At 46.8% G+C, this 23,031-nt stretch overlaps 2 protein-coding genes across 2 annotated transcripts; one reads left to right on the top strand and one right to left on the bottom strand.

Annotated features, from left to right (window-relative positions):
• Positions 1–403: 403 nt before the first annotated feature.
• Positions 404–11,926, bottom strand: MED29 (mediator complex subunit 29). The gene is made up of 4 exons (XM_029619897.1): positions 11,483–11,926; positions 9,203–9,261; positions 1,842–1,926; positions 404–1,071 (listed from the first exon to the last, which is right to left on the bottom strand). Exons 1-4 carry the CDS (start codon positions 11,816–11,818, stop codon positions 841–843), a joined length of 711 nt encoding a protein of 236 aa, XP_029475757.1. The 5' UTR covers positions 11,819–11,926; the 3' UTR covers positions 404–840.
• Positions 11,927–12,220: 294 nt separating this feature from the next.
• Positions 12,221–22,178, top strand: PAF1 (PAF1 homolog, Paf1/RNA polymerase II complex component). Its single transcript, XM_029619896.1, has 14 exons — positions 12,221–12,465; positions 14,481–14,510; positions 14,771–14,863; positions 15,016–15,137; positions 18,451–18,517; positions 18,911–19,012; positions 19,240–19,345; positions 19,518–19,586; positions 19,733–19,836; positions 19,922–20,038; positions 20,187–20,315; positions 20,781–20,886; positions 21,116–21,200; positions 21,529–22,178. Exons 1-14 carry the CDS (start codon positions 12,254–12,256, stop codon positions 21,936–21,938), a joined length of 1,752 nt encoding a protein of 583 aa, XP_029475756.1. The 5' UTR covers positions 12,221–12,253; the 3' UTR covers positions 21,939–22,178.
• The last annotated feature ends 853 nt before the right edge of the window (positions 22,179–23,031 follow it).

The following is a 23,031-nucleotide window of genomic DNA, read 5'->3' on the forward strand; positions in this document are numbered from 1 at the left end:
GGGTGCAGTCAGGAATCCTGACTCCCCTCTGGCATGCGCTGATTTCAGACTCCTACATGGTCACTGCCCTGAATAAAGTCTCTTGCATTCCCAGGGCCTCAAAATTCTTCTGCTTTCAAAGTCTGATGCATGTACAAGTCGGTTTTCACTGCTGCTATCCGTTAAAAAAAAAACAGAGAGGCTTATTAGGAGGGGGCCTGCAGCAGAGTCGGCCCTTGGGCAGCACACAGCTGACATTATCAGCATCTTAGGTCAGACACAGGTCTGTCTGGGGTGGCCAAGCAGCAGTGGATCTTGCCCAGAGGCAGGGAGTGGGCCAGCGGACCTCCCAAGATCCCTTCTATAGTCCACCATTCTACAAATCAGAAACACATTAAGATTAAATAATGCATGCATATAGAAATTCACCTGGACAGCTTCCACAGCTCCAAAGACCAGGACGTGATTCCTGCAGACGGAACACGAGCCTTGCTAGACCAGGAACGGCGGAAATTTTTATTAAGTGCACACTCCAAAAATATTAAAAGCCACACGTCTGCCAGAAATGAAGCAAAGTAGGGCAGAGATCCAGACTCAAGAACCCACCTCCCCCCTCCACATAACGCAAGGGGAAAAAAAAAAAAAAGAATCCCTCAGTTCTAATGCCACTCCAAGGTGACAGTGGTGCTCTGTGCTTTCAGCATGCGCTGTCCAGTCTTGACACTCTGGTAGCTTCCTGACGAATTCTATGTCTGACTGTAGAGAAGGCAGACGATCACAGGCACCTCGATCCTGCGCTGGGAGGAGCCCAGCTTTGCTCAGGTTGATCAGGGGAGTCTTGCCTATGCTGCTTCTGGCTAGTCACAGTCCCCCCTGTGTTGGGGGAGCCTTGCCTGTGATCTTTTTGGAGCACTCCAGCAGGGCGTTGTGGATGTCCTTGGCACAGGAAATCTGTGATTTGATCATGCTCAGGTACTGAGTGTAGGGAAGGCTCTCTGCTTGCACTGCGTCTGGCTTGGTGGCTGTTGGGACCAGGTTCGGGGAATGCTTTGTGCTGTCGAAACTCTGCGACAGGCATTCATAGGCCAGCCTCTGAGGAGCAGAACACACACAGACATATCACTGTGGGAGGAAAAACATGGCTTCCACACCGATCAATCACAAGTATGGCATAGCCGCTGCCGAGCCTTCTCGCACTGTGGTGGCAGAGTGTTCTGAGCACTGCTGTTCACAGAATAGCGCCAAAGGTCCTGTGCCACCAAGCTCTGGAGTCTACACATTACCTTCTCCACAGCCAGTGGATGTGTTACAGGAATGCCCTCCCCGAGTTCTAGCCACTCTCTAGCAGGTAGATCACAGGAATATTCAAGAGAGCATGGGTGATGTAATGATTAGCCTAATCAACTGGGAACCAGGAGATCAAATTCTGCTGCTGACACTTGTCACCCTGTCTCTGGTACCCATTTAGACTGTAAGCTCTCTGGGGAAGAGAGACTCACTGTACATCCTGACTCAGCCTTTCAGTGTAATCACCATACTCCTTATACACATGCTCCCACAACTTAAACGCCTATGATTTGAATGTCACTCTGCCGCTATTCTAGAGAGAACCCGATTAATCATTAGCACTCACCCCCCTTCTTTGCAGGTATATGGCCAGAGTTATACCTTCAGCCACTTTAAATACTGGTGGCGGGCCCAAAATCAGCAGCCACTGGTTTTGAGATAAATGAGAAAACATGAGACTTTATCCTGGATGAGGGAGTATGGCAGCAAGACGTGTCCCTCTGAGGGTCTGGGCAGATCTTTACCATCTTCCAGGGAACCCCCAACATGTTTGCTTCCTAGCAGAGAATACTCACCAAGCACAGCTCCAGTTGATCACAGAGGGCATAAAACTCCTCCAGGCTCTTATCAAAGCGCTGCACCACCCCATCCGCACTTTTCCTGAAAGGAGACAGACACCGAAACACAGCATTAATTTTCTCCCAACTCAGACTGTTCTATGAGGCAAAAAAAGGATAAGATATCTTAACACCTTTTATCCTATTATAACAAACAGCATAGGGCTGTTACTGGAAAAATTGTGCGCCAAGGGTGCCAATGCTCACTTAAGCAGGCAGTAGAAAAAGACTAAACTACTCTATCAAGGCTGCTCAGGTCTTCTTGTCCATAATGACAAGGATAGTAATCCCAAACAGCCACCACTGCTGTGGCTGATACACGAACAGCTGGCCTCCCGGGTCCTTCCTGACGACACCCAGTCACTAACCTGCTGCTGCGCCCATACTCCATCAACATGAGGCGTGCATAATCTGCCAGACAGCCCCAACTACGTGACTGTCTACACTTTTGCCAGGACCTACTACTATGTGCCACTTCTATAGCTCCATTAAAATGTACATAAGAGGTTATATTTATATCAAACTTACAACCATCAAAACAGAGAACTTAGAGATAGCTCCACACTATCAGGTGTTTTGTGTTCATCAACTGATGCACCTGGACATCAACTTCCGTATCCGTGCAGTCAGGAGGAAGACCTTGCCCTACCTGGTGTCGAACCGGACTCCCAGAGACTCCAACAACTGGGAAGGCATGAGATTGCTCTTGTCCTGGTTTACTACCCAACTGAGTTCCTGAAGCAAGGAGGTAACTGTTGGTCACCCAGAGATATTCTTCCATGGACGTGGCCCGGATCAACCAGACGTCCAAGTACAGGTATACCAGGATTCCTTCTCTTCTCAACGCTGCCGCCATGACCACTATAATCTTGGAAAATGTTCTTGGGGCGGTGGCTAGGCCAAAGGGCAGTGCCCAGAACTGATAATGGTGACCCAGTATGGCAAAGCGTTGGTGTTCTTGACAGATTGAAATATGTAAGTAGGCCTCAGAAAGGTCCAGGGAGATTAGGAACTCTCCCAGTTGTACAGCCATTATCACGGAATGTAAGTGTTTCCATGCAGAAAGGACTCACTCATAGGTGACGGTTGACACTCTTGAGGTCCAGGATGGGGCAAAAAGAACCTTCCTTCTTGGGTATAATTAAATAGATGGAATAACGCCCTATATTTTCCTGGGGCATAGGTATTTGGATTATAGCCCTCATCCAGAGGAGCCTTAAAAGAGTAATCTCCGTTGCTTGCTTTTTGTACTGGGAGAGGAAAGGAGACATCATGAATACATCCAGAGGAGTGCTGTGAAATTCCAGCGCATATCCTTTTCATATGACTTCTAATAACCAATTATCTGAAGTGATCTCGACCAACCTTTGGTAAAAGAGAGATAGTCGACCCTGTCTCCTTGTTCTGAAGATGGGTCAGTAAAATTTAATTGGGAGGTTCAGGAAAATCCTGAACCCGAACCTGCATAGAGACCTCTGAAATATCGAGTTTCTGTAGGGGCGGAAATGTTAAAAGCTCCTGGACCGGCCCCTCATAGGCAAGGGCTGCTGCAACTGCTTATCTTCCGGTAGCCAGGGTACTGGAGATTCGCCCCATTTACTGGCCAGTTTTTCCAATTCGTTTCCAAATAGAAGTGATCCTTTAAAGGGCATCTTTGTAAGGTTGGCCTTGGAGGTTGCGTTGGCTGACCAAATCCACAGCCATAGCTGTCTTCTGGCTGCTACCACTGAGGCCACTCCTCTTGGCTGAAGTAAGGACTAAATCTGATCCTGCGTCTGCTAGAAAAGTCGGCGGCGGGTTCCACAGCCGCTCTGGGGTTCACCCCCGAGTCACTCACCTCCTGAGAGAGAAGTAGGCAAAAATGTGCTACCAGGGCACAAGAAGTAGTAATCTGTAAGGTGATTGCTACTGCGTCAAAGGTTTGTTTAAGGATAGAGTCCAACTGTCTATCGTGCGCATCCTTTAAGGCCGCTCCTCCCTCCACTGGGACAATTGTTTTCTTAGAGACAGCACAGACCAGTGCATCCACTTTAGGGAAACGTAAACGTTCTCTAACTGCTGGATCCAGCGGATATGGAGCTTTTAAACTTGCTTCTGGGGCATCCCATTCCAGGTCAATCAACTCCTGGATGGCTTCCAGAACTGGGAAGTAGCAAGAGGCTTTGCGCAAGAAAATCAGAATGGGATTCTTCTTTGGTTCCATCATAGATTCCGCTCCAGGAATTCCCAGTGTTTTCAGGGTCTGGGAAACCAAGGCCAGCAATTCATCTCTATGAAAGAACCATAACATGGTTCGATACGGTTCTAATCCCAGGGGAATTTCCCCTTCTTCCAAGGGATCTTGCTCTTCGTCTGTGCCATCATGGTCCCCACTAGGGGTACCCTTGGTCAGGTGGGGCATGCCTCGAGGTCTGCCAACAGAAATGGGAGAAGGAGAGGGGACCAGCTGGGGTTCTGTCCAGACTGAGCCTGTACAAAGGCCTGCCTGTAGGCCCTGGAAAAAATTCCACCATAGAAAAGGCTGCCAGGTCCATGCCCAGCCCAGGGGGAACCAGGGTAGACCCAGCCGAGTTTCCCTCTCCCATGGAAGACCCAGCCAAGTGGTTACTCAGATCCAGAGTACTTCCAGTAAAAGCTGTCAATCCATCATCTGAATGGGAGGAGCCAGGCTCAGCAAAGTCCGTAGAGGCTAAATCCCATTGGGCTTCCTCACAGGGCTGACAAGTTGGAATCCAGGTCAGGCTGAGAAGCCCTAATATGACAGGCGAGCAGAGAGAAAGGCGCTTAATGTTTCTTGGCTGCCGGAGCCATTGGTGGCAGTAAATGTGCATTCGATTGGCTCACGCTTACAATTTATGCGCACAAATTTTGAGTGCCTAGGTGGGGCATGGTGAGGCGCACGCACAGCCCGTGCACCCAGCTTTTCCTGTATCCTGCGCTTACTTTATTGTGAGCGTAAGTACGTGCACGTTATGCGTGCGGCGCATGCTGAGAGCCAACGCACTGCCCATACCGACGTCCTTTGGCGGGCAATATGAGACGCACAAAGATGTGTGCAAGATGCACCGCCGGCCTACCAAGCGGTGTGCAGACCAAGCTTAAAGCAGGGCCTAGCCCACCAGGGGGCTGCTTCGTAAGCCCAACGGGAGCGGGAACGATGTCTGTACAGCGCACCGAGCAAGGAGACCGGAGTTAGATGTACCGAAACCCTTCTTCTCTGAAAGAAAATTTTTTTTTTTTTTTTTTTTAACTTACCTGGGCTCAGCACTTACCAGCTGAGTAAAGAGTTGGTCTCCGGCTGCGGGGGGAGAGACTTTGACTGTCACCGCTGCACTTGGCTTCCTGTACCCACTGCCCTTTCAGCTGCTTGCTGAATCTATACCAGAAACAGGTTACCGGGCCAAGGCACACCTCTGAGGGATCTCAGAAATCACCTCAGGAATTCCCAGTTGGGGGAGGGACCTTTAGGTATCACTGCAGGAGGGCGGGACTCAATTTTTTCTCTAATTGAAAAGTAGAATTTCTTCTTCCAAAAGGTACAGTATTCCCCATAGGGAAAGCACGGCTACATCTGCTGGAGAGGGAGAAATACTGAAGGACTGAGGTCACTGCAGGGGTGTATTTACGGTGAAGTCAGCTTTGAAACCTGACTCAGTCTCCATCTGCTGGCAGGGGAACACAACCTGAGTCCATCTGGCTACATGCTAGGAAACAGAGTTTAAGGGGTTTAGGATAAGCAGAGAGGATCCTTAAAGAAACCACAAAACACAATCTATCAGCACATGATTAAGCATGCGTAATGCCATACTTGTCTGATTTAACAAGTGTTAGGGCTATCAAATGTATAGTAAAGTAGCTCAGTGTTTCCCAACCCTCTCCTGGAGGCACACTTATCCAGTTAGGTTATCAGGATATGCATAATGAAAATGCATGAGACTGGTTTGCATACATTGGAGACCCAGTGTATGCAAATCTATATCATGTATATTCAATTTGGCTATCCTAAAAATCTGACTGTCTAGATGTTCCTTCAGGAGAGAGTTAGGAAACACCAAAGTAGCTAATATGAAATGCTGGAAGTCCTAGTGGAATCACCAGCAACCATATGGCAAAGTCTGTTTGGTGGTCTCTCTGGTAAAATTGCCTAGCACCTAGGTCTGTTGGGCTGACCAGAAGACCCAGCGGAATCAGAGGCGCTCATATAGCCTGCCAGGCATGCAACTATACAGGAGACATATGAAGCCAGATATTCAAGCAATGGCCACACTAGCATTGCTGGCTATTTAAAAGAGTAGAGAGAATTTTGGGTTAGGCATGGGAAAGATGAGTGCTGAAGGGAAATAAGTGGGGATCATGTGTACTCTTCTATCCAAGATGGAGGAAGACCAAAAAGACCACAGCAGATAAGAAGTCTTGCAGACGGCTGCACTGTGGTTGGCAGCCAGGACATGTCTTAAGCAGCCTGTAAAGAAAAACTGGGCAGACTAGATGTTATTTTTTCTGCCATTACTATGTGGAGTAACAGCCTAGCGCAGGGGTCAGGAACCTTTTTGGCTGAGAGCCATGAACGCCACATATTTTAAAATGTAATTCCATGAGAGCCATACAATATGTTTAAAACTAAATACAAGTAAATGTGTGCATTTTATGTAAGATCACACTTTTAAAGTACAATAAGTCTCTGAAAATATTACACCAGGCCTTAAGACACCAATACATCTCCTATTAGGAAAACGGACCAAGTCAGGCTGCTATAGAGTCCTACACAGAAACTACACGCCAGCAGAAAACCTCACCTGAATCACGTGCTGACCCTCACCTAACATAGAATAAAGAGACCAAAACGCATAACTAGAAACATGCAGAAAAAACTGAATTGGAAACTGCAACAAGCCAGAGTCTCTGTATACAGTGTAACAAAGGAAAAAAGAAACATCACCCATCCTTATAAAACAAATCAAGAAATATAAAATCAGCAGTAAAACTGTACTAACAAAAAGAACATATTTCGAAACAGCTGATGAGTGGAATATCCAATAATTAAAAACTCATATAAAACATTTCCAGATACCAACAAAATATTTCAAAATAGCAGACACAAAGACCCAGTAATGAAAAATAATGATACAAAAAATGTTTTGCTCTGCATACCTGGGAACGTTTGATATCCAGGTGTCCTGAGATTGTTCTGAATTAGCAGGAGGTGGGGTGGTTTGCTTGGAACTTTCTCCTCTCAGTCACATACCAGCGCTCTCTCTCACACTGGCTCTCAATGACACACATGCTCTCAGTACTCACATATACACGTTTTTTCTCTCTCACTTATATAGGCTCTTAATTACACATTTACACACATGCTGTCTATCTTTTCACGCTTACACACACACAGGCTTTCAATCACATAAATACATGCTGTCTTTTTCTCTCACACACAGACTCTCATTCACATGCTTACAAACATGTCCTCTCTTTCTCTCATTTACACACAGGCTCTCAATCACATACTCACATGCTCCATCACCTAAACCAGCTCTCAATCACACACAGACACACATGCTTTCTCTTACATACACACAGGCTCTTAATCATACATACACATGATCTCTCTCACACACAAAGGATCTCAATCATACACACATACTCTTTCACACAAACAGGTTTTCAATCACAAACTTACACATACAGGTTCCCAATCGTAAACTTACATTCATGCTCGCTCTCTCACAGGCAGGCTCTCAATCACAGACATACTCTCTTTCACATATACAGGCTCTCAATCATTCACATACATGCAATCTCTCACTTACACACACAGGATCTCAAACACACATGCTTGCTCGCTCATTCACTCTCTCTCTCCCCCACCCCGGGAACTCGCGGCAGCAGCAGCCTCCTCCCAACGCTAACCTCCTTCATTTTCAGCCCTCGTGGAGGAGGAGTCCCATCGGCCGCGGTTGAAGCTCTTCTTTATTTTCCTCCGAGCCGCGCTGCACAGTCTTCTTTTCGTCGGACCGATGCTGACCACACTAGCGTGGTCTCTTCTTCCCGCGCACGCACCCGATGCTCACCACTTCCTCTTCCGGGCCGCGGGGGCGGGAAGAAGAGAGCATGCCGGTGCCGCCAACTCCAGCTATTCTGCCGCTTCCTCTTCCAGGCCGCGGGGGGGGAGGGGGGGGGGCGGGGGCGGGAAGAAGAGAGCACGCCGGTGCCGCCGACTCCAGCTATTCTGCAGCGTTCCGCCCGGGCTGACAGCATTTTAAGCCCGGGCGGAGGAGGACCGGGGAGCAGCTGGGTCAGCGGGGGACTGGAAAGTGTGGCGACACACCGATTTAGATTTGTCTGCGAGCCAGATGCAGCCATCAAAAGAGCCATATCTGGCTCATGAGCCATTGGTTCCCGACCCCTGGCCTAGCGGATAGAGAAGTGGGCTGAGAACCAGGGAAGCCTGGATTCAAATTCCATCTCTCCCACTGATTCTCTTTGTTACCTTGGGAAAATGATAGAACCCTCCACTGTCTTGGGTACAAACATAGGGTCTGATTTACTAAAGCTTTTCTCCCAGTCTCTCTCTATAGGAAAAATATGTAGTACAAGAGGCCCTTAGATTGTAAGCCTTCTTGTGGGCCTACCAACTGTACCTGAATGTTACTCACCTTGAGCTCGGATTTAGAAAGGGGAGTAATTAAATCTAAAATCTTCTGCTACTATGAGAAAGATGTGCACTATTTAATAGCTTTCAAATATTTGAGTTTATTATACCTCACCTCTCTAGCTATACACATTTAAATTCCACCGCATAGGGCTTCTGATAGAGACCCTGCATCATTTTGGTAGCCCTGATCTGGACCACCTCCAGGGATATGGCCTCCAGCATGGAACACAATACTCCAGGTGAGATCCCATCAATAAACTATTGGCAGGCATGATCACTTCCTTTCCTCTACTACTTATGCCTCTCTGTATGTACCCTAGCGTCCATCTGACTTTAGCCACTGCCTTATTGCACAGTTTTAATAAATATATTGGCTATAATCACCCAAAGTCTCTTCCTTGATCTCTGGGCATCTGTAACTGCACCCCCATCATGTTCTTCTTCCCTGGATTTCTGCACCCAGAATACTGACTTTACATTTTTTTTTTTTAATATTGAAACATTGCTGCCAAGTAGCAGACTACTCCTTGAGCTTTCTCAAGCGTGTCCACTCTGTGCAGCAGGGAGTGCAGATATTCACTGTTCCTTATCACAGGGCAGTTCGCAGACTGCATAATGAGGGGTGCAAATACAGTTAAACTGGACAGCAAGGAATGCAGATACTCACTGGCCATTATCAATGCTCATATTCTGCATTAGATTCTCCTCTGCAATCTTCATTAGATTCTGAAATGCAAGATCATCCAGTTACCACTTTTAGAGGCATATCCAGGTCAGTCATATAAAACCCTTATCAGATGCAGAAGATAATTTTATACTGATAATAGTGCCTTACTGGGAGTCAGTAGGTGAAAATATTTCTGATTCTCTTTCACAAATCCTTAATTTGTTACACTGATTAGATTATGTGGGCCCTGAAAGGAAATCTTGTGCTTATAAGGAAGATTGGTCAAAGAAATGTGACCTTTAGGTGTTTGGATTGACAAGCCAGCAGTCACAGGGAAAAAGCCTCAGGGCAGATTCTCCCCTTAAACTTCCAGTTAGTTTAGAGTCAATGTCTGTATCTCTAAAAGTAAATTTAATTGAGATAAAAGCAGGCTGCATTACTCCACAGTTTTCCAATCTCACAGTTGAGCAGAATTATAATTTTATACTATGTTTTCATTCAAACCTAGAACAAGTTTTGTACTATTCATTTTTAAGTATTCATTTACAAATATGTGATATTCTGCTTCTTTCCAAGAACAGTTTCAAAGTGAATTACAAACACATTAGTATAACATACATTCAGGCCGATTCAGTAAAGTCCGCGGGAGAGCGGGCAAATGCCCACTCGCCTGTGCGCGCGATACAGTATTCAAATGAGGCCCGGCGGTAGAAACGGGCAAAAGGAGCGGAGGCTGTCAGCAGGTTTGACAGCCGACACTCAATTTTGCCGGCGTCGGTTCTCAAGCCCGCTGACAGCCACGGGCTCGGAAACAGGACGCCAGCAAAATTGAGCGTCCGGTTTTCAACCCAACAGCCGCCGGCCAACTTCACATTTTTTTTCTTTTTTTAACTCTTCGGGACTTCAGACTTAATATCACCATGATATTAAGTCGGAGGGTGCACAGAAAAGCAGTTTTTACAGCTTTTCTGTGCACTTTCCTGGTGCCGGAAGAAATTAGCGCCTACCTTTGGGTAGGCGCTAATTTCTGAAAGTAAAATGTGCGGCTTGGCTGCACATTTTACTTTCTGAATCGCGGGCGAATACCTAATAGGGCTATCAACATGCATTTGCATGTTGAGGGCGCTATTAGTTTCAGCGGGTTGGATGCGCGTTTTCCTCCCCTTACTGAATAAGGGGTAAGGGAAAATGTGCGTCCAATGGCAGGTAAACAGTGCACTGTACTGTATCAGCCTGATTGTGAGGTTGTGTGCAGTCAACAAAACACATGATAAATCTACCTGTGCCTCAGAATTCTACTTAAGAAGTAAATGGAGTATGTGTCCCTGTGTATCCACCCCTTATCCCTGCTCTGGAGGTTTTCCAGGGCAGGAGAAACGTCAAACTCAGATAACTTTACAGATATGACAATTTTATATGTTGCTGAAGAAATACACTAAATGATTAACACATATGTAAGGCCCTTAATTTTCAGTTATTTTATTTTTCCTGGGAATTTCAATCCTATAAAAAAAAGTGAAAAAATGACTGTTATACAGGAGACAAGTCAATGAAAAAGTCATTTTCCACAGATTTTTTATTACAACATTGAAAGTTCCCAGGAAAACAAAGGTTCTTGTATATGTTTTCGCTCCAATAGTGCATACTGCTACTGTTCCTAGTTATGTTATATTATCCAAGTTGTTCACTCCCTTGTTCATTGTAAGACATATGTTGTCATTGTTTTCTACTTGTTATAATGTAAACCGGAGTGATAAGTAATTCTGTTACCTGAACTTTGGTATAAAAAAAAGTTATAAATAAATAAATAAATGTTTAACTAATTTATTATTTTATTTAAGTTTTTTTTATATACCAACATTCAAAACAGTAGTCCCATCATGCTGGTTCACAAGAAACAGGGGTGCAGATATAATAAAACTTTACAATTTGAACTAATGACGCAAACCGCTCAGAACATATTGTAGAATATGGTGTATATAAGTGTTTTAAGCATATAAAAATGGGGAAAAATCATAAGTTATTAACAGAGACGCTCTCCCCTTCAAAATGATCTATTTCAGAAGAAACACTAGTTGTTCCAGATATGCTGGATCTGGGGTTTCCTCTGGGTTATGGGAAGGGATTTATGACGGAGGAGAAAAGTATCCACACTCTCCTTCAATTACAGAGTAGCATTCTATGCTTCTGAATCGGCTGAGGGCGTGGGCGCGGGGGGAGGCAGAGGTCTCGGTGTAGATGGATTCCGGGGTGTCTCTGGGAAGGGGGCGGTGAAGTCACCTGCAGGCTCTCCTTCAGTTGCGGTATTAACATTCTGTATTTCTGCACTGGGTCGAAGTCCTGTTGCTGCTGTTGTTGCTGTTGCGGTAGCGTGGCCTGCGAGCCTGGAAGCTGCGACATCTGTGGAGCGATAGACTGCGCCATGAAAGCCAGGGCCGAGACCGGCGGAGGAGGAGGCGGTGGTGGTGGCGGGACTGTTGCCGAAGCCGGCACTGAGCTCAGGGGTTGCGGAGCCGCCATCTCCACTGCTTCCGGTTCTTCGCGCCCGCCCCCAACCGATGTGGGGCTCAGATTGGCCGAGCGTTTAGACTGGCTTGGAACGTAAATCACCTCCATTGGGCGTTGTCTCTGTCATTCACAACTCCCTGTTGGTAAGCGGAACTGACGCTTTGCAGCTATTGAAATAATCACACGGCCCTACAGTTGCCCACTAGACGTTTATTGGTAATTAAAAAACAATTATCGTGGGCCAGTTGAGGTTCTTTGCTAGCGCCTAGCTCGGAGTTTGGTAATAATAACTATTTCTATATGAGGAAAAAGTGACGAGAAATGTTATAAAACTGCTCCGTTTCTAATGCCATTACTCTTAAACTGCGCCGTCAATCACAAAAAAAAACGACAATTCCCATCATGCTCTTGTGCTAAAGTCCCCCGCTGCTGCAGCAGGCGCCTTTATCAAGAGTTGACATGTTCATAAGTGATTTGAAGTAAAAAGTGAGTCTCTCGCAGCTAAAAGGTTGTTACAGACTGCTCGCGGAACCTCGGAGCTGGATGCCAATGGCGGTGGAGCTCTGCACCGCTTCTGTCCAGTGTTTGCAGTCAGGCGGTACTCTGTATGGTCCTAGGCGCAAAGGCCCCCGGCTGGCTGTGGGCGGGGTTGGGAAGAACTGCTCTCTGGCTGTAGGGAGAGAACTAGGCCGTATCCATCGGCCCAGCATGGCGCCCACCATCCAGACTCAGGCGCAGAGGGAGGACGGGCACAGGTACCGGAGTTGCGTGGCGTTCTTTTCGCTGGTTCTTCAATCCATAACGTTATGGGGTCTGTGATGATATTTATAACCTGTGACGTTGTGTGATGTCATGGTTGTTTTTTAAAGCGACTTATCGGTGGTAACAGTCGGGGTATACCAGTTCCGTTGTTCTATTGAAAGCTGGCGTGCAAAGGGTGTTTTTGCATTCCGATTACATCAGTAATTGTATTTTAACGTTTTTCACAAAATCCAAGCCCTAAAATAGTCTTAAACTGTGACGTCATAGTTTGGCCTACTTACCAAGGTGGACATCATCAGAGGTGCGACACTTTGCTCCCTGTGATGATGTAACCAAAGCAGTGGCGTAGCCAGAACCGATTTTTTTGGGTGGGCAGTAGGCATGCAGGTCTGAAACCTATTAGTTGTATTCTTATTGATAAATGCTATATACTGCACCCTACAATGGCTTTCTAAGTAGTTTGCAACATCCATTATGCATCATGTGTGAAACTTTAAAACATTTTACCTCAATTATTTCAAGCACTTACCAGCATTAAAAACTCCTTATTAATCTGTATTAACTTATTTTATATTTATTGCAGTTTATAACTGCACAAGTATATCATGTAAAAAGCAAAGAAAACAAACAGATCTAACTAATCATGTAAAAAACCAAAATTCATGAAACCTCTTTGCAGAAAGCCAGAAATCATCATAACTACAATAAAATAGCATTAAGCATCAGAACAGGTGCAGAGCAAAGCTAAGACAATTCACATTAAAACCAGCATAAAAAAAAATCAAATTCTGGTATCACCTCAGCAAAAAAAATATCCTTCTATTGTTAAACTCCTGCTGCACAAACTGACTGTCAGGATTCAAATAACAGCAACCTTATGAAAAAGCAGCAATGCAAATACTACAGCAGGCCCTAGAACATTAATATATCTCCTACTGGAATAACAGAACAAGCTGGACTACTACAGAGAAACTACATGCGTGCAGAAATACTGCACTTCAGTCACACACACACACAGGCAAAACAGAGACCAAGCTTACCTAATATAGAAATAAGGGACTACAAATTAGAAACAGAAACATGAAGACAAAACCAAAATAGCCTGAGAAACTATACTCTGTACAGTGGAATACTGAAGAGAGAGCAAAATAAAAAAATATAAGAAATGCACGTTACCAAAGTCCAATTGCTAAAATCTTAAAAAAAAAAACCAAACAAATAATTTTTTTACCTTTGTTGTCAGATCTTTGTATTTTTCTAATCAGTTGGTCCCAGTCTCTCTTTCTGCTTGTTGGGACATTTCCTAATTCCTTTTAAGGGGCTATCTTATTCTCTTTCTTCTCCTGTCATCTCTCTCTCTCTCTCACATACACACACTTTGTCTCACAGACTCCCTCACACGCAAGCTTTCACTCTCATATGCACCCCACCCCCCCAAGCTCACTTATATTCTTTACACACACACACACACACACGCTCTCTCATGCTGTACCAGAAACACAAGCGCACACACACACACACACACACACATATATATATATATATTTCTCTTGTATCCTGTGGAAACGAATACTGTAAGGGGCAGCCACCCATCACAGTATCTGTCGACTTCTACATTTCCTTCCATCTATTTTACTGGCGGGTGGGGGGGAGGGGGTATTTATAATAGTTCTGGCTTTCTGGGGTCTGAAACAGGTGGGTTGGCAGCTGATTGAACGAGGAGCTGCTCCTTACTTTGCTCTCAGCATTTACTTACAGTCCCTAGTGCAAATACATATAACGAGTCAATGGGCTGATGTGCGCATCTGTACTCTATCCTTACAACTTCCTTTAATACAGGTGAGAGATGTGCATGCACTTCTGCCAACACTGGAGTCTCTTGCCTCTTATGGAGTAGGCGAGTGTCTGTCTTATACTTAACAGAATACAGTGTTATTCTAGAAATGGATGCTCATGGGACTTCATCAAATAGTTGATTAGTTGACCTCTTCTATGTGTTTCTTTATAGGCCCAATGCACACCGAACACTGCCAGAAAGGTAAGTGACTGATGTGATCTGCTCTCTTCTGCAGTGCTTTTCATCTGGCTTCATCGAAACTCTTTACCAGTATTAAAGTGCAACCTGCTTAAATGGTTCTGCTTGGCCCTGTGAGTGCTACATCAGCAACAGACATAGCTCCAGGATAAGGAGCCAAGAATGAAACCCAGGTCTCCTGCCTGGCAACATTGACTGCTAGCCTTGTGTTTATTTGTTCTCACATGGCTCCTTCTAAATTTTTTTTTTTTAATGTGTTTCAGATCAGGAGTTGTCTGCCGAGTGAAGTACTGCAATAGCCTCCCTGATATTCCATTTGATCCAAAGTTCATTACATACCCCTTCGATCAGAACAGGTAAGGTAATTATAAATTTGTGCTGGGGAAAGAAATCCCCTCCAGTTCCTGAAAGTTGCTGGTCTCTCTCGTGCCCTCTCTCGTGCCCTCTCTCCACTTGCTATGAGGAGCACCTCAATGACAGTTGGGTCTCCCTCACTCCCTGTTCTCAGGTTTGTGCAGTATAAAGCCACTTCATTGGAGAAGCAGCACAAGCATGATCTGCTGACCGAGCCTGATCTAGGGGTTACCATCGACCTGATCAATCCGGATACATATCGAATTGACCCAAATGGTAAGGGAGTAGCCCAGAGTCCCTACTCCAGGATAGAAGTGTACGTGTGTATATATATAATATGTGCTTTACATATATATAATAGGCATGCATATGTGAAACTGAGAATTATAAGGCTGTGATGTTATTGAGGGCTCCTGTTTACATCACTAGCCATGAGGTCTGTCTAATTTATTTAGTAAAATTTGATTACCTGCCTCTTATTGAAAGCATTGAAGTGTGTTGTAATAATAAAATCATCCCACATTTCCCTGTACATACCCAGATCAGTGCAGACTCCTGGGTTTTGCCTCCCTTCCAGCAGATGGAGACAGAGAGAATTTTGTAGGCATCGCCTCTTAATCCGGTGTGCTGTCTGCCCCTCCTCGGTATTTCTCGGTCTGCAGCAGATGGAGGTGGTGCCTAACCTGCGGTTCTGTACCTGACTTAAAAAAAAAAAAAAAAAGGACTAGGATATTTTGCAACATTTTGAGACTTCCTCCCAGGAGGTTGGCAGGTCCCGATGGAGCCATCCCTCCTGGTAGTAGGATAGAATAAGCAGGGGTTGGAGACCCTAAATTGCTCTTTCAATCACACCGGGGGGTGAAAGCTGTTGGTTCAGTTCCCTCCCCTTCAGCAAGAATCATGGGAAGCCTCTGCCACCCTTCTTTCAGGAAAGTAAACTGTTTTTCTTTTTCTTGTTGCTAGTAAAGTTTAAAAAAAAAAAAAGTGATTTTCTTTTTCTGGCATTCTCCCCATTGCCGGGGGCAGGTCATACTAGGCAAATTGTTCTCATGGCCCCCAATCCCATCTCTGTTTTTGGCATGCGCCGTGCGGTTAGAGTTCGCCAGGTCCAGTCTTTTGTGGTGGCTTGGCCGGGACCATTTGTGCCGTGGGGTGGACTTCGAGGTGCCTCAATGGATGGTAGTGACTACTGATGCCATTCTCACCAGTTGGGAGGCAGTGGTCAGTGGAGGAAGCGACCTGGTCCATTAGTCAGCTAGATGAGAGCGTTGTGGTTGGCTCTGGAATGGTTTCTTCCCCTTTTGCACGACCAGGCAGTCATTGTCTAGTCAGACAATGCGACAACGGTGGCCTGTATCAACCGCCATCTCCGCTCTGGAAGCGGAGGTCCTGGGCGAAGCAGCATTTGGCCTTGATAGCGGTTTCGCACATAGCGGGGTCCGACGATGTGGATTTTCTCAGCTGGCAGCGATTAGATCCAGGAGAGTGGGAGCTATTGGAGGACGCGATGACCCTCATTTCTCGCAGATGGGCATGCCTCATATGGATCTGATGGCAACCCATAGGAATGCCAAGGCACTGCGTTTCTTCAGTCACAGAAGAGAGCATGGAGCGGAAAAGGTCGATGCTCTGGTGCTTCCTTGGCCACACGGCGTTCTGATCTGTGTGTTTCCTCCATGGCTTCTGGTGGGCAAGGTTCTAAGGAGGTTAGAGGTCCACCCAGGAAATGTGGTTCTCGTGGCTCCAGAGTAGCCACGAGAGCCTTGGTTTGCGGATGTGGTCAATCCTAGCAGTGGATGGCCCTCTGAGGCTGGGCCATCTACCGAATCTTCTACGGCAGGGCCCTATATTTTCAGATCAAGCAGATCACTTTTGTTTAGTGGCTTGACTTTTGAAAGGAGGCAATTAAGGAAGAAAGGATATCCGGAGGATGTTATTTCTACTCTGCTGTGAGCTCGCAAGACCTCTACTTCCCTGGCGTATGTCCGGATTTGGAGAGTCTTTGAGTCTTGATGTACGGAGCAGGGGAGTTGATCCTCGTCGAGCATCGGTGGCGCAGATTCTGGCCTTTTTGCAGAGAGGCCTAACGAAAGGTTTGTCCTTTAGTTACCCGAGGGTGCTGGTGTCTGCCTTGGGCTGCTTGCGGGGAAAGGTTCTGGAAACAACTGTAGCTGCGCATCCAGATGTGGTGCGTTTCCTCTGAAGGGAGAAGTATTTACACCCTCCTGCTCCTAAGGTGTGTCCTTCTTGGAGCCTTAACTTAGTCCTCAAGGGCATGTGCGAAGCACCGTTTGAGCCTCTTAAGAGAGCCACCATAAAAGATCTGACTGTGAAGGTGGTTTTCTTGGTGGCGATTTGTTCAGCCAGAAGGGTGTCTGAACTTCAAGCCTTGTCCTGTAGGGAACCCTTTTTGTGGATTTCGGGTTCCGGAGTCTCTCTGAGGTCGATTCCATCTTTTCTGCCAAAGGTAGTTTCAGCGTTCCACTTAAGTCAGTCCGTGGAGCTTCCGGCCTTTACAAATCTGGAGGCTGGTACGCCTCATGCAAAGGAGTTAAGACATCTGGATGTTAGAAGGGCTTTGTTGCGCTATCTAGAAGTCACAGTTTTAGATTGTCGGATCACCTTTTTGTGCTATGGAGAGGTGCAAAAAAGGGTCAGAAAGCACTGAAGGCCACAATAGCATGTTGGTTAAAGGAGGCTATTGGTTCCTCATATATCTGTTGCAGGCGACCCATTCCTGAGGGGTTAAGGGTTCATTCTGCCCGTTTGCAGGTGGCCTCCTGGGCAGAGTGCCAACTGGTTTCGCCTCAAAAGATTTGCAGGGTGGCTACTTGGAAGTCTTTGCATACCTTTGCCAGACACTACCGATTGGACATTCAGGACTAGGATGTCAGCAATTTTGGTGAAAGTGTTCTTCGAGTGGGACCCTCACAGTCCCACCCCGGTTAGGGAAGCTTTGGTACATCCCAGGAGTCTGGACTAATCTGGGGGGGAAAGAAAATTGGTTCTTGCCTGCTAAGTTTTTTTTTTTGTTCCTGTAGTACCACAGATCAGTCCAGAGTCCCGCCCAGTGGAGAGTCCGCTCGATCTGTTTACTATAATAATTCTAAAGAATGGCACAGGTTTCTCATTAGTCGTTTTCAAGAAGTATTCCAAATTTAATTACAGTTCTTAATTACAAATTTCCTTTTTTCTTCTGCTGGTTCCGGGGAATGTAGGATTGATTTGTTGAATTTGTTATGCTTGGGAACGGATCAATATTGAGGAGCTGCAGGTGGCACACCGGATTAAGAGGAGGTGCCTACAAAATTTTCTCTATCTCCATCTGCTGGAAGGGAGGCAAAATCCAGGAGTCCGGACTGATCTGTGGTACTAGGGAACGAAAATTAGCAGGTAGGAACCAATTTTCCTACAATAATCTTCCTGCAATTTATCTGTATCAATCCTGAGAATAATATTTTGGATTCTCATTTTCCTTGCAATCCTCCCTAGTCTCAGAATATTTTGTGATGAATATGATGGTATCATAACCAGTCAGTTCTGATTTCCTGATATTTCTCTCTCTCTCTCTCTAAATTTTTTTTTTAAGTTCTTCTGGACCCAGCAGATGAGAAGTTGCTGGAAGAGGAGATTCAGGCTCCCAGCAGCTCTAAGAGGTAACAAAGGAGTCGTCAAAGGTATATTACAATAGTGACTGGGCCAGGCTTCCTCATTCCTCACCTCCCTATACTAGATATGCCTGATAAGAGACCTGTTGGCCCTTCCTCACTTCCCCTATCCCCCCCTTCTAAGGATGGCACCTGAGACAACTTGTACCTTAGCGAAGACTGAGTTCTTTCAACTCCTCTGAGACAACTTGTTGTCCCACCACCGTCTCTCTGAAGCAGTCGTCTGGCCCTTGATGCCGTTTCTCAGTTGCGTTGGTCGTATGTCTGGAAAGGGGCCACCTTGTTTCGCGATGCTGTGTTGAAGAGCAGCCTGTGGGGAAAGTGACAGCCAAGCAACTCCTGATCCTGTGCCATGTTTTCCTTTTTTCTTGCCGTCTCCAGGTCCCAGCAGCACGCCAAAGTGGTCCCATGGATGAGGAAGACAGAATACATCTCCACCGAATTTAACCGCTATGGCATCTCCAACGAGAAGCCTGAGGTCAAGTATGTGGTGGTCCCTGTGCCAAAATGGAGATTGGAGAGGGAAGGGAGGGAGATAAGGAGAGGGCCTGAAAGATAGTAGGTAGGGAGGAAGGCAGGGGGAGGTGTGTGAATGATGGTGGAAGAGTTCCAGGCACCACAGCCGTATGGCGAGAGAGGAGACTGAAACTGATGTGTACATCTAGAACAACTGCCATGAACAGATATGACTCTGAAATGTTTTTCCTCAGAATCGGAGTCTCTGTCAAACAGCAGTTCACAGAAGAGGAGATCTACAAGGACAGAGACAGCCAGATCTCTGCTATTGAAAAAACCTTTGAGGATGCCCAGAAATCTGTGAGTGACATTGGGGGCAGCTTGGAATTCTGATTTCTGCTTGAGAGTGAATGGCTGGTGGATCAGTTTTAGGGTCCCTTTGAGCTTGGGGGTGTGAAAGGAAAAGTTGGCAGGAATCCTATGTGGTTTCTGTTTAGCTTCTTTGACGTTTATGGGTTTGGTATGTTTCCAGATCATACAACACTACAGCAAGCCCCGGGTTACACCTCTGGAGGTCATGCCTGTATTCCCAGACTTCAAGGTAAGGGTGAGGGAATTGGTGTAGGATTGTGTTTGGTTAGCCCCTTCCTGGGGGTCACTTGGAAGTGAGAGTTGGAGCAGGGGAAAAAAAGGTGCACGATGTCTTAGGGACATACCAGATGAAATGCTTTTTCTCTGTCTCCCCAGATGTGGATTAATCCCTGTGCGCAGGTTATTTTTGACTCTGACCCAGCACCAAAGGACACCAGTGGATCTGCGGCCCTTGAGATGATGTCACAGGCCATGATCAGGTACTGCATGCTGCTACCACTGCATGACAAGAACAGTTCCTCTGTCAGATGCATTTTGACCCATCTCTGTCTCTCTCTTGCTCAGGGGAATGATGGACGAAGAAGGGAATCAGTTTGTTGCCTATTTCCTGCCTGGTGAGGAGACCATGGGGAAACGCAAGAGAGACTTCCAGGAAGGCCTGGACTACTTGGCGGATGATATGTACGTAATGGGCCTGAGAGGGAGGATGTGGGGGTGCCTGGTGTCAGAGTGTCAGAGTGTCTCTTACCTTCCTGTGGGGAGAAATCGCTAAGTCTGATGCACTGGGATGAGGTAGTCCCCTGATTAGGGTTTTTTTTTTAATTTTCAGGTATGACTATAAAATCGCCAGAGAGTACAACTGGAACGTGAAGAATAAGGCCAGTAAAGGATATGAAGAGAATTATTTCTTCATCTTCCGTGAGGGAGATGGGGTCTACTACAATGAGTTGGAGACCAGGTGAGGGGGAGGAGGGCACAATTACAAGAAGGGAGGGGTCTGGGGTGGGAGGGTGCAGCTTCAGGGTTTTAGGCGTAGGATTATAGTGAGGCAGAGGTCTGGGTGGGAAAGGGGGCGGGATTATACCAAGGCACTGACCTGGACAGAGGGGATGGAAAGATTACAGCAAGCAGGAGACCAGGCTTGGAAGTGGGTGAGAAGAGTATTACAGTGATTGGGAGATGAGGTTGTGGGGGGGGAGTATTCGGAGCAAGGGATGAGGTGGGAGGTGTAAAGTATGGGGAGCAGGAGATGTGGTGAGGTGGGGGAGGGGATTGCAGTAATTGAGAGATGAGTGTGGGAAGGGGATTACAGAGAGCAGGTGCTGCAGGGTTGCTGATTTTATTTGCTACTTTGGGGTGCAGTGCAGAGTGTGCTGCTGCCGGGACCCCCTTCGTGAGCAATGTGTGCTGTTTCTCTCCTCAGGGTGCGGCTCAGTAAGCGTAGGGCTAAGGCCGGAGTACAGTCCAGTACCAATGCTGTCCTCGTGGTGAAGCATAGAGACATGAATGAGAAGGAACTGGAGGCTCAGGTATGCAGGGAGAGAAGGTGGGGGCAGAATGGAGTTGAAGTAGATCTGAAGGGGAGAAGCCCCCCTTGGCTCTGTGTGTAGTGAATCCTCTGCGTATCTGCTGGGAGGGGGAGCCTCCCAGCAGATACGCAGGGAGGTGTGGTGTACTTTTTAGTTCTATTGGTGGTTTCCAGATTTTGGGAATTCCTGGTGGGAGAAATGGAGTCAGTTGTCATGTTGTGCATTGCAGGAAGCGCGCAAGGCTCAGCTGGAGAATCATGAACCTGAAGAGGAAGAGGAAGAGATGGAAGTGGATAAAGAGATCCAGGGATCAGGTGGGTGGTTATCGGAAGAGTTAAGGTAAAATCTCTATGGCGTTTGCTGTGGGGAGTAGGAGACAGGTTCTGTTTTGGATTTCACTACCAATGTGACTAGTGAGATCTTCTGCGTGATGGGGTGGGGGTATCTGCTTTTGCTCTCTGGGGTTGAGATGCTAGGGTCTGCTCTCTCTTGATTTGGGGGGGGGATTAAGGGTCTCTTGTTTTCTCATTCTGGATTTGGAAGTGCTGTGGTCTTTCTCTCCCCCCCCCCCCTTTTCTTTGGAGGTGTTGATTCAATCTGTGCTTACTCTAAACATTACCTCCTCTGTTCCTGTGTGTGCAGATGAAGAGGGGGAGAAGGGCAGCGAGAGCGAGAAGGAAGCCAGCGAAGGAGAGCCCTCGGCCAGTGAGAGTGAACAGGAGGAGGGTGAGGAGCGCGAGGAGAAGGAAAGCGAAAGGAGCGGCAGTGAGGCCGAGAGCGAGGACCGGGCTGCTCGTGACAAGGAGGAGATCTTTGGCAGCGACGACGACAGTGACGCTGACGAGGACCAGCACGATGCAAGCGGTGGCGAGGAGGATAGCCGAAGCGAGGAGGAGGAAGAGGAGGAGGAGGAAGAGGAGGAGGAGAGGGAAGGTGGCAAGAGCCCCTTCCATAGCGGCAGCGAACACTCCAATCAGGAAAATGAGGAGCAAAGTGGCAGTGAGCAACAGTCGGAGTCGAGTGAGGAAGGCAGTGCGAGTGACAGTGACTGAAGCCGCTGTCCACAGAGACACGGAGGACCAGAACTTCCCCTACAGGGACCCTCCCCCCCTTACTCAGGCGTCTCGGCCCTCTTGTTTTTTTAAAGAATCAGTTTTTACGGTGACATGGATTTTTGGTTCTTTTGGTTTTCTTTAACTTTTTTTTTTTTTTTTTTAATGTTCCTGACTTGTGTATATACGGAGCTGTATTATAAAGTTACTTTCCAGAGTAATAAAGGATTTTGCTGAGCAGCACTGGCTCCAGTCTGGGGAAGGGAAGGTGTTGCTCTGGTCTGGGTGCGGGGCGAGGGCAGGAAATCCAGGTGAGGAGGAGGAGGTAGATGCCAGGCTGCCCTGGGGAGGAAGTATTGGAGAGGTGAGGTTTGGTGCTGCTGTGAGTGTGAGAAAGCTGAGATGATAGAGGGAGGAGGTCATATACTGAGGTGAGGCTGGGGCTCCTTGCAGCTCAGGGTGAGGTGAGGAGGGAGGGTGAAGGGTCATGCGTTGAGTTGGTTGGAAGCTAGGTTTGGATTATAGAAGGGACGTTACTTCTCAGTGTCATTAAATATTCAAAAAACTGGGAAATATAAATGCTGGAATCTGCATTCCATTCCCAATGCTGGAATCTGCATTCCATTCCCAAGATACAATAATGCAGAAGTTTAGCAAGGCCTGATTATGCCCTCTCTGGGAGATTTGGCCTCGGCTGTGATTAAGATCGGGCCGTGGGTCCCTGCCTCCAGCTATGCCTGGCTGTACCTGTGAGAGAGATCAGGCCCCGGGCTTCGACTGTGATTGAGACTAAGCAAGTATTGCACCTCAGCTCTGCTTGAGAGTGACCAGGTCCCAGCTGTGACAGACAGAGACCACGTCCCTGGATGGAACACTCATGCAAACTAACATTCCCATACAATATTTATACGTGTCAACTGTATATTCACCGGGTTTTTGTTTGTTTTATGGGCATGATTCCTGATTAACCTGGGGTTTGCACACTAACCTTGTGAAAAACAGAGACCAAGCCCTAGACGACTGGGTCAAAACATATAGCAGCTCGCTTATAAAATTGCAGAAGGAAAGTCCAGAAAAAGGTGAAATTAAAAAA

The sequence above is a fragment of the Rhinatrema bivittatum genome, chromosome 11 (genome assembly GCF_901001135.1).
Source record: "Rhinatrema bivittatum chromosome 11, aRhiBiv1.1, whole genome shotgun sequence".
Taxonomy (NCBI): domain Eukaryota; kingdom Metazoa; phylum Chordata; class Amphibia; order Gymnophiona; family Rhinatrematidae; genus Rhinatrema; species Rhinatrema bivittatum.

Bases quoted from the DNA above. Each gene is read 5' to 3' on its own strand.
- MED29 (XM_029619897.1), bottom strand. From the start codon at position 11,818: ATGGAGGTGATTTACGTTCCAAGCCAGTCTAAACGCTCGGCCAATCTG. The intron at 9,262-11,482 runs GTGACTTCACCG...CTTGCATTTCAG, and splicing joins AACTGAAGGAGAGCCTGCAG to AATCTAATGAAGATTGCAGA. The intron at 1,927-9,202 runs GTGAGTATCTGC...GTCTCCTTTCAG, and splicing joins ATGAGCATTGATAATGGCCA to GAAAAGTGCGGATGGGGTGG.
- PAF1 (XM_029619896.1), top strand. From the start codon at position 12,254: ATGCCAATGGCGGTGGAGCTCTGCACCGCTTCTGTCCAGTGTTTGCAG. The intron at 20,039-20,186 runs GTACGTAATGGG...TTTAATTTTCAG, and splicing joins GACTACTTGGCGGATGATAT to GTATGACTATAAAATCGCCA. The intron at 20,887-21,115 runs GTATGCAGGGAG...TGTGCATTGCAG, and splicing joins AGAAGGAACTGGAGGCTCAG to GAAGCGCGCAAGGCTCAGCT.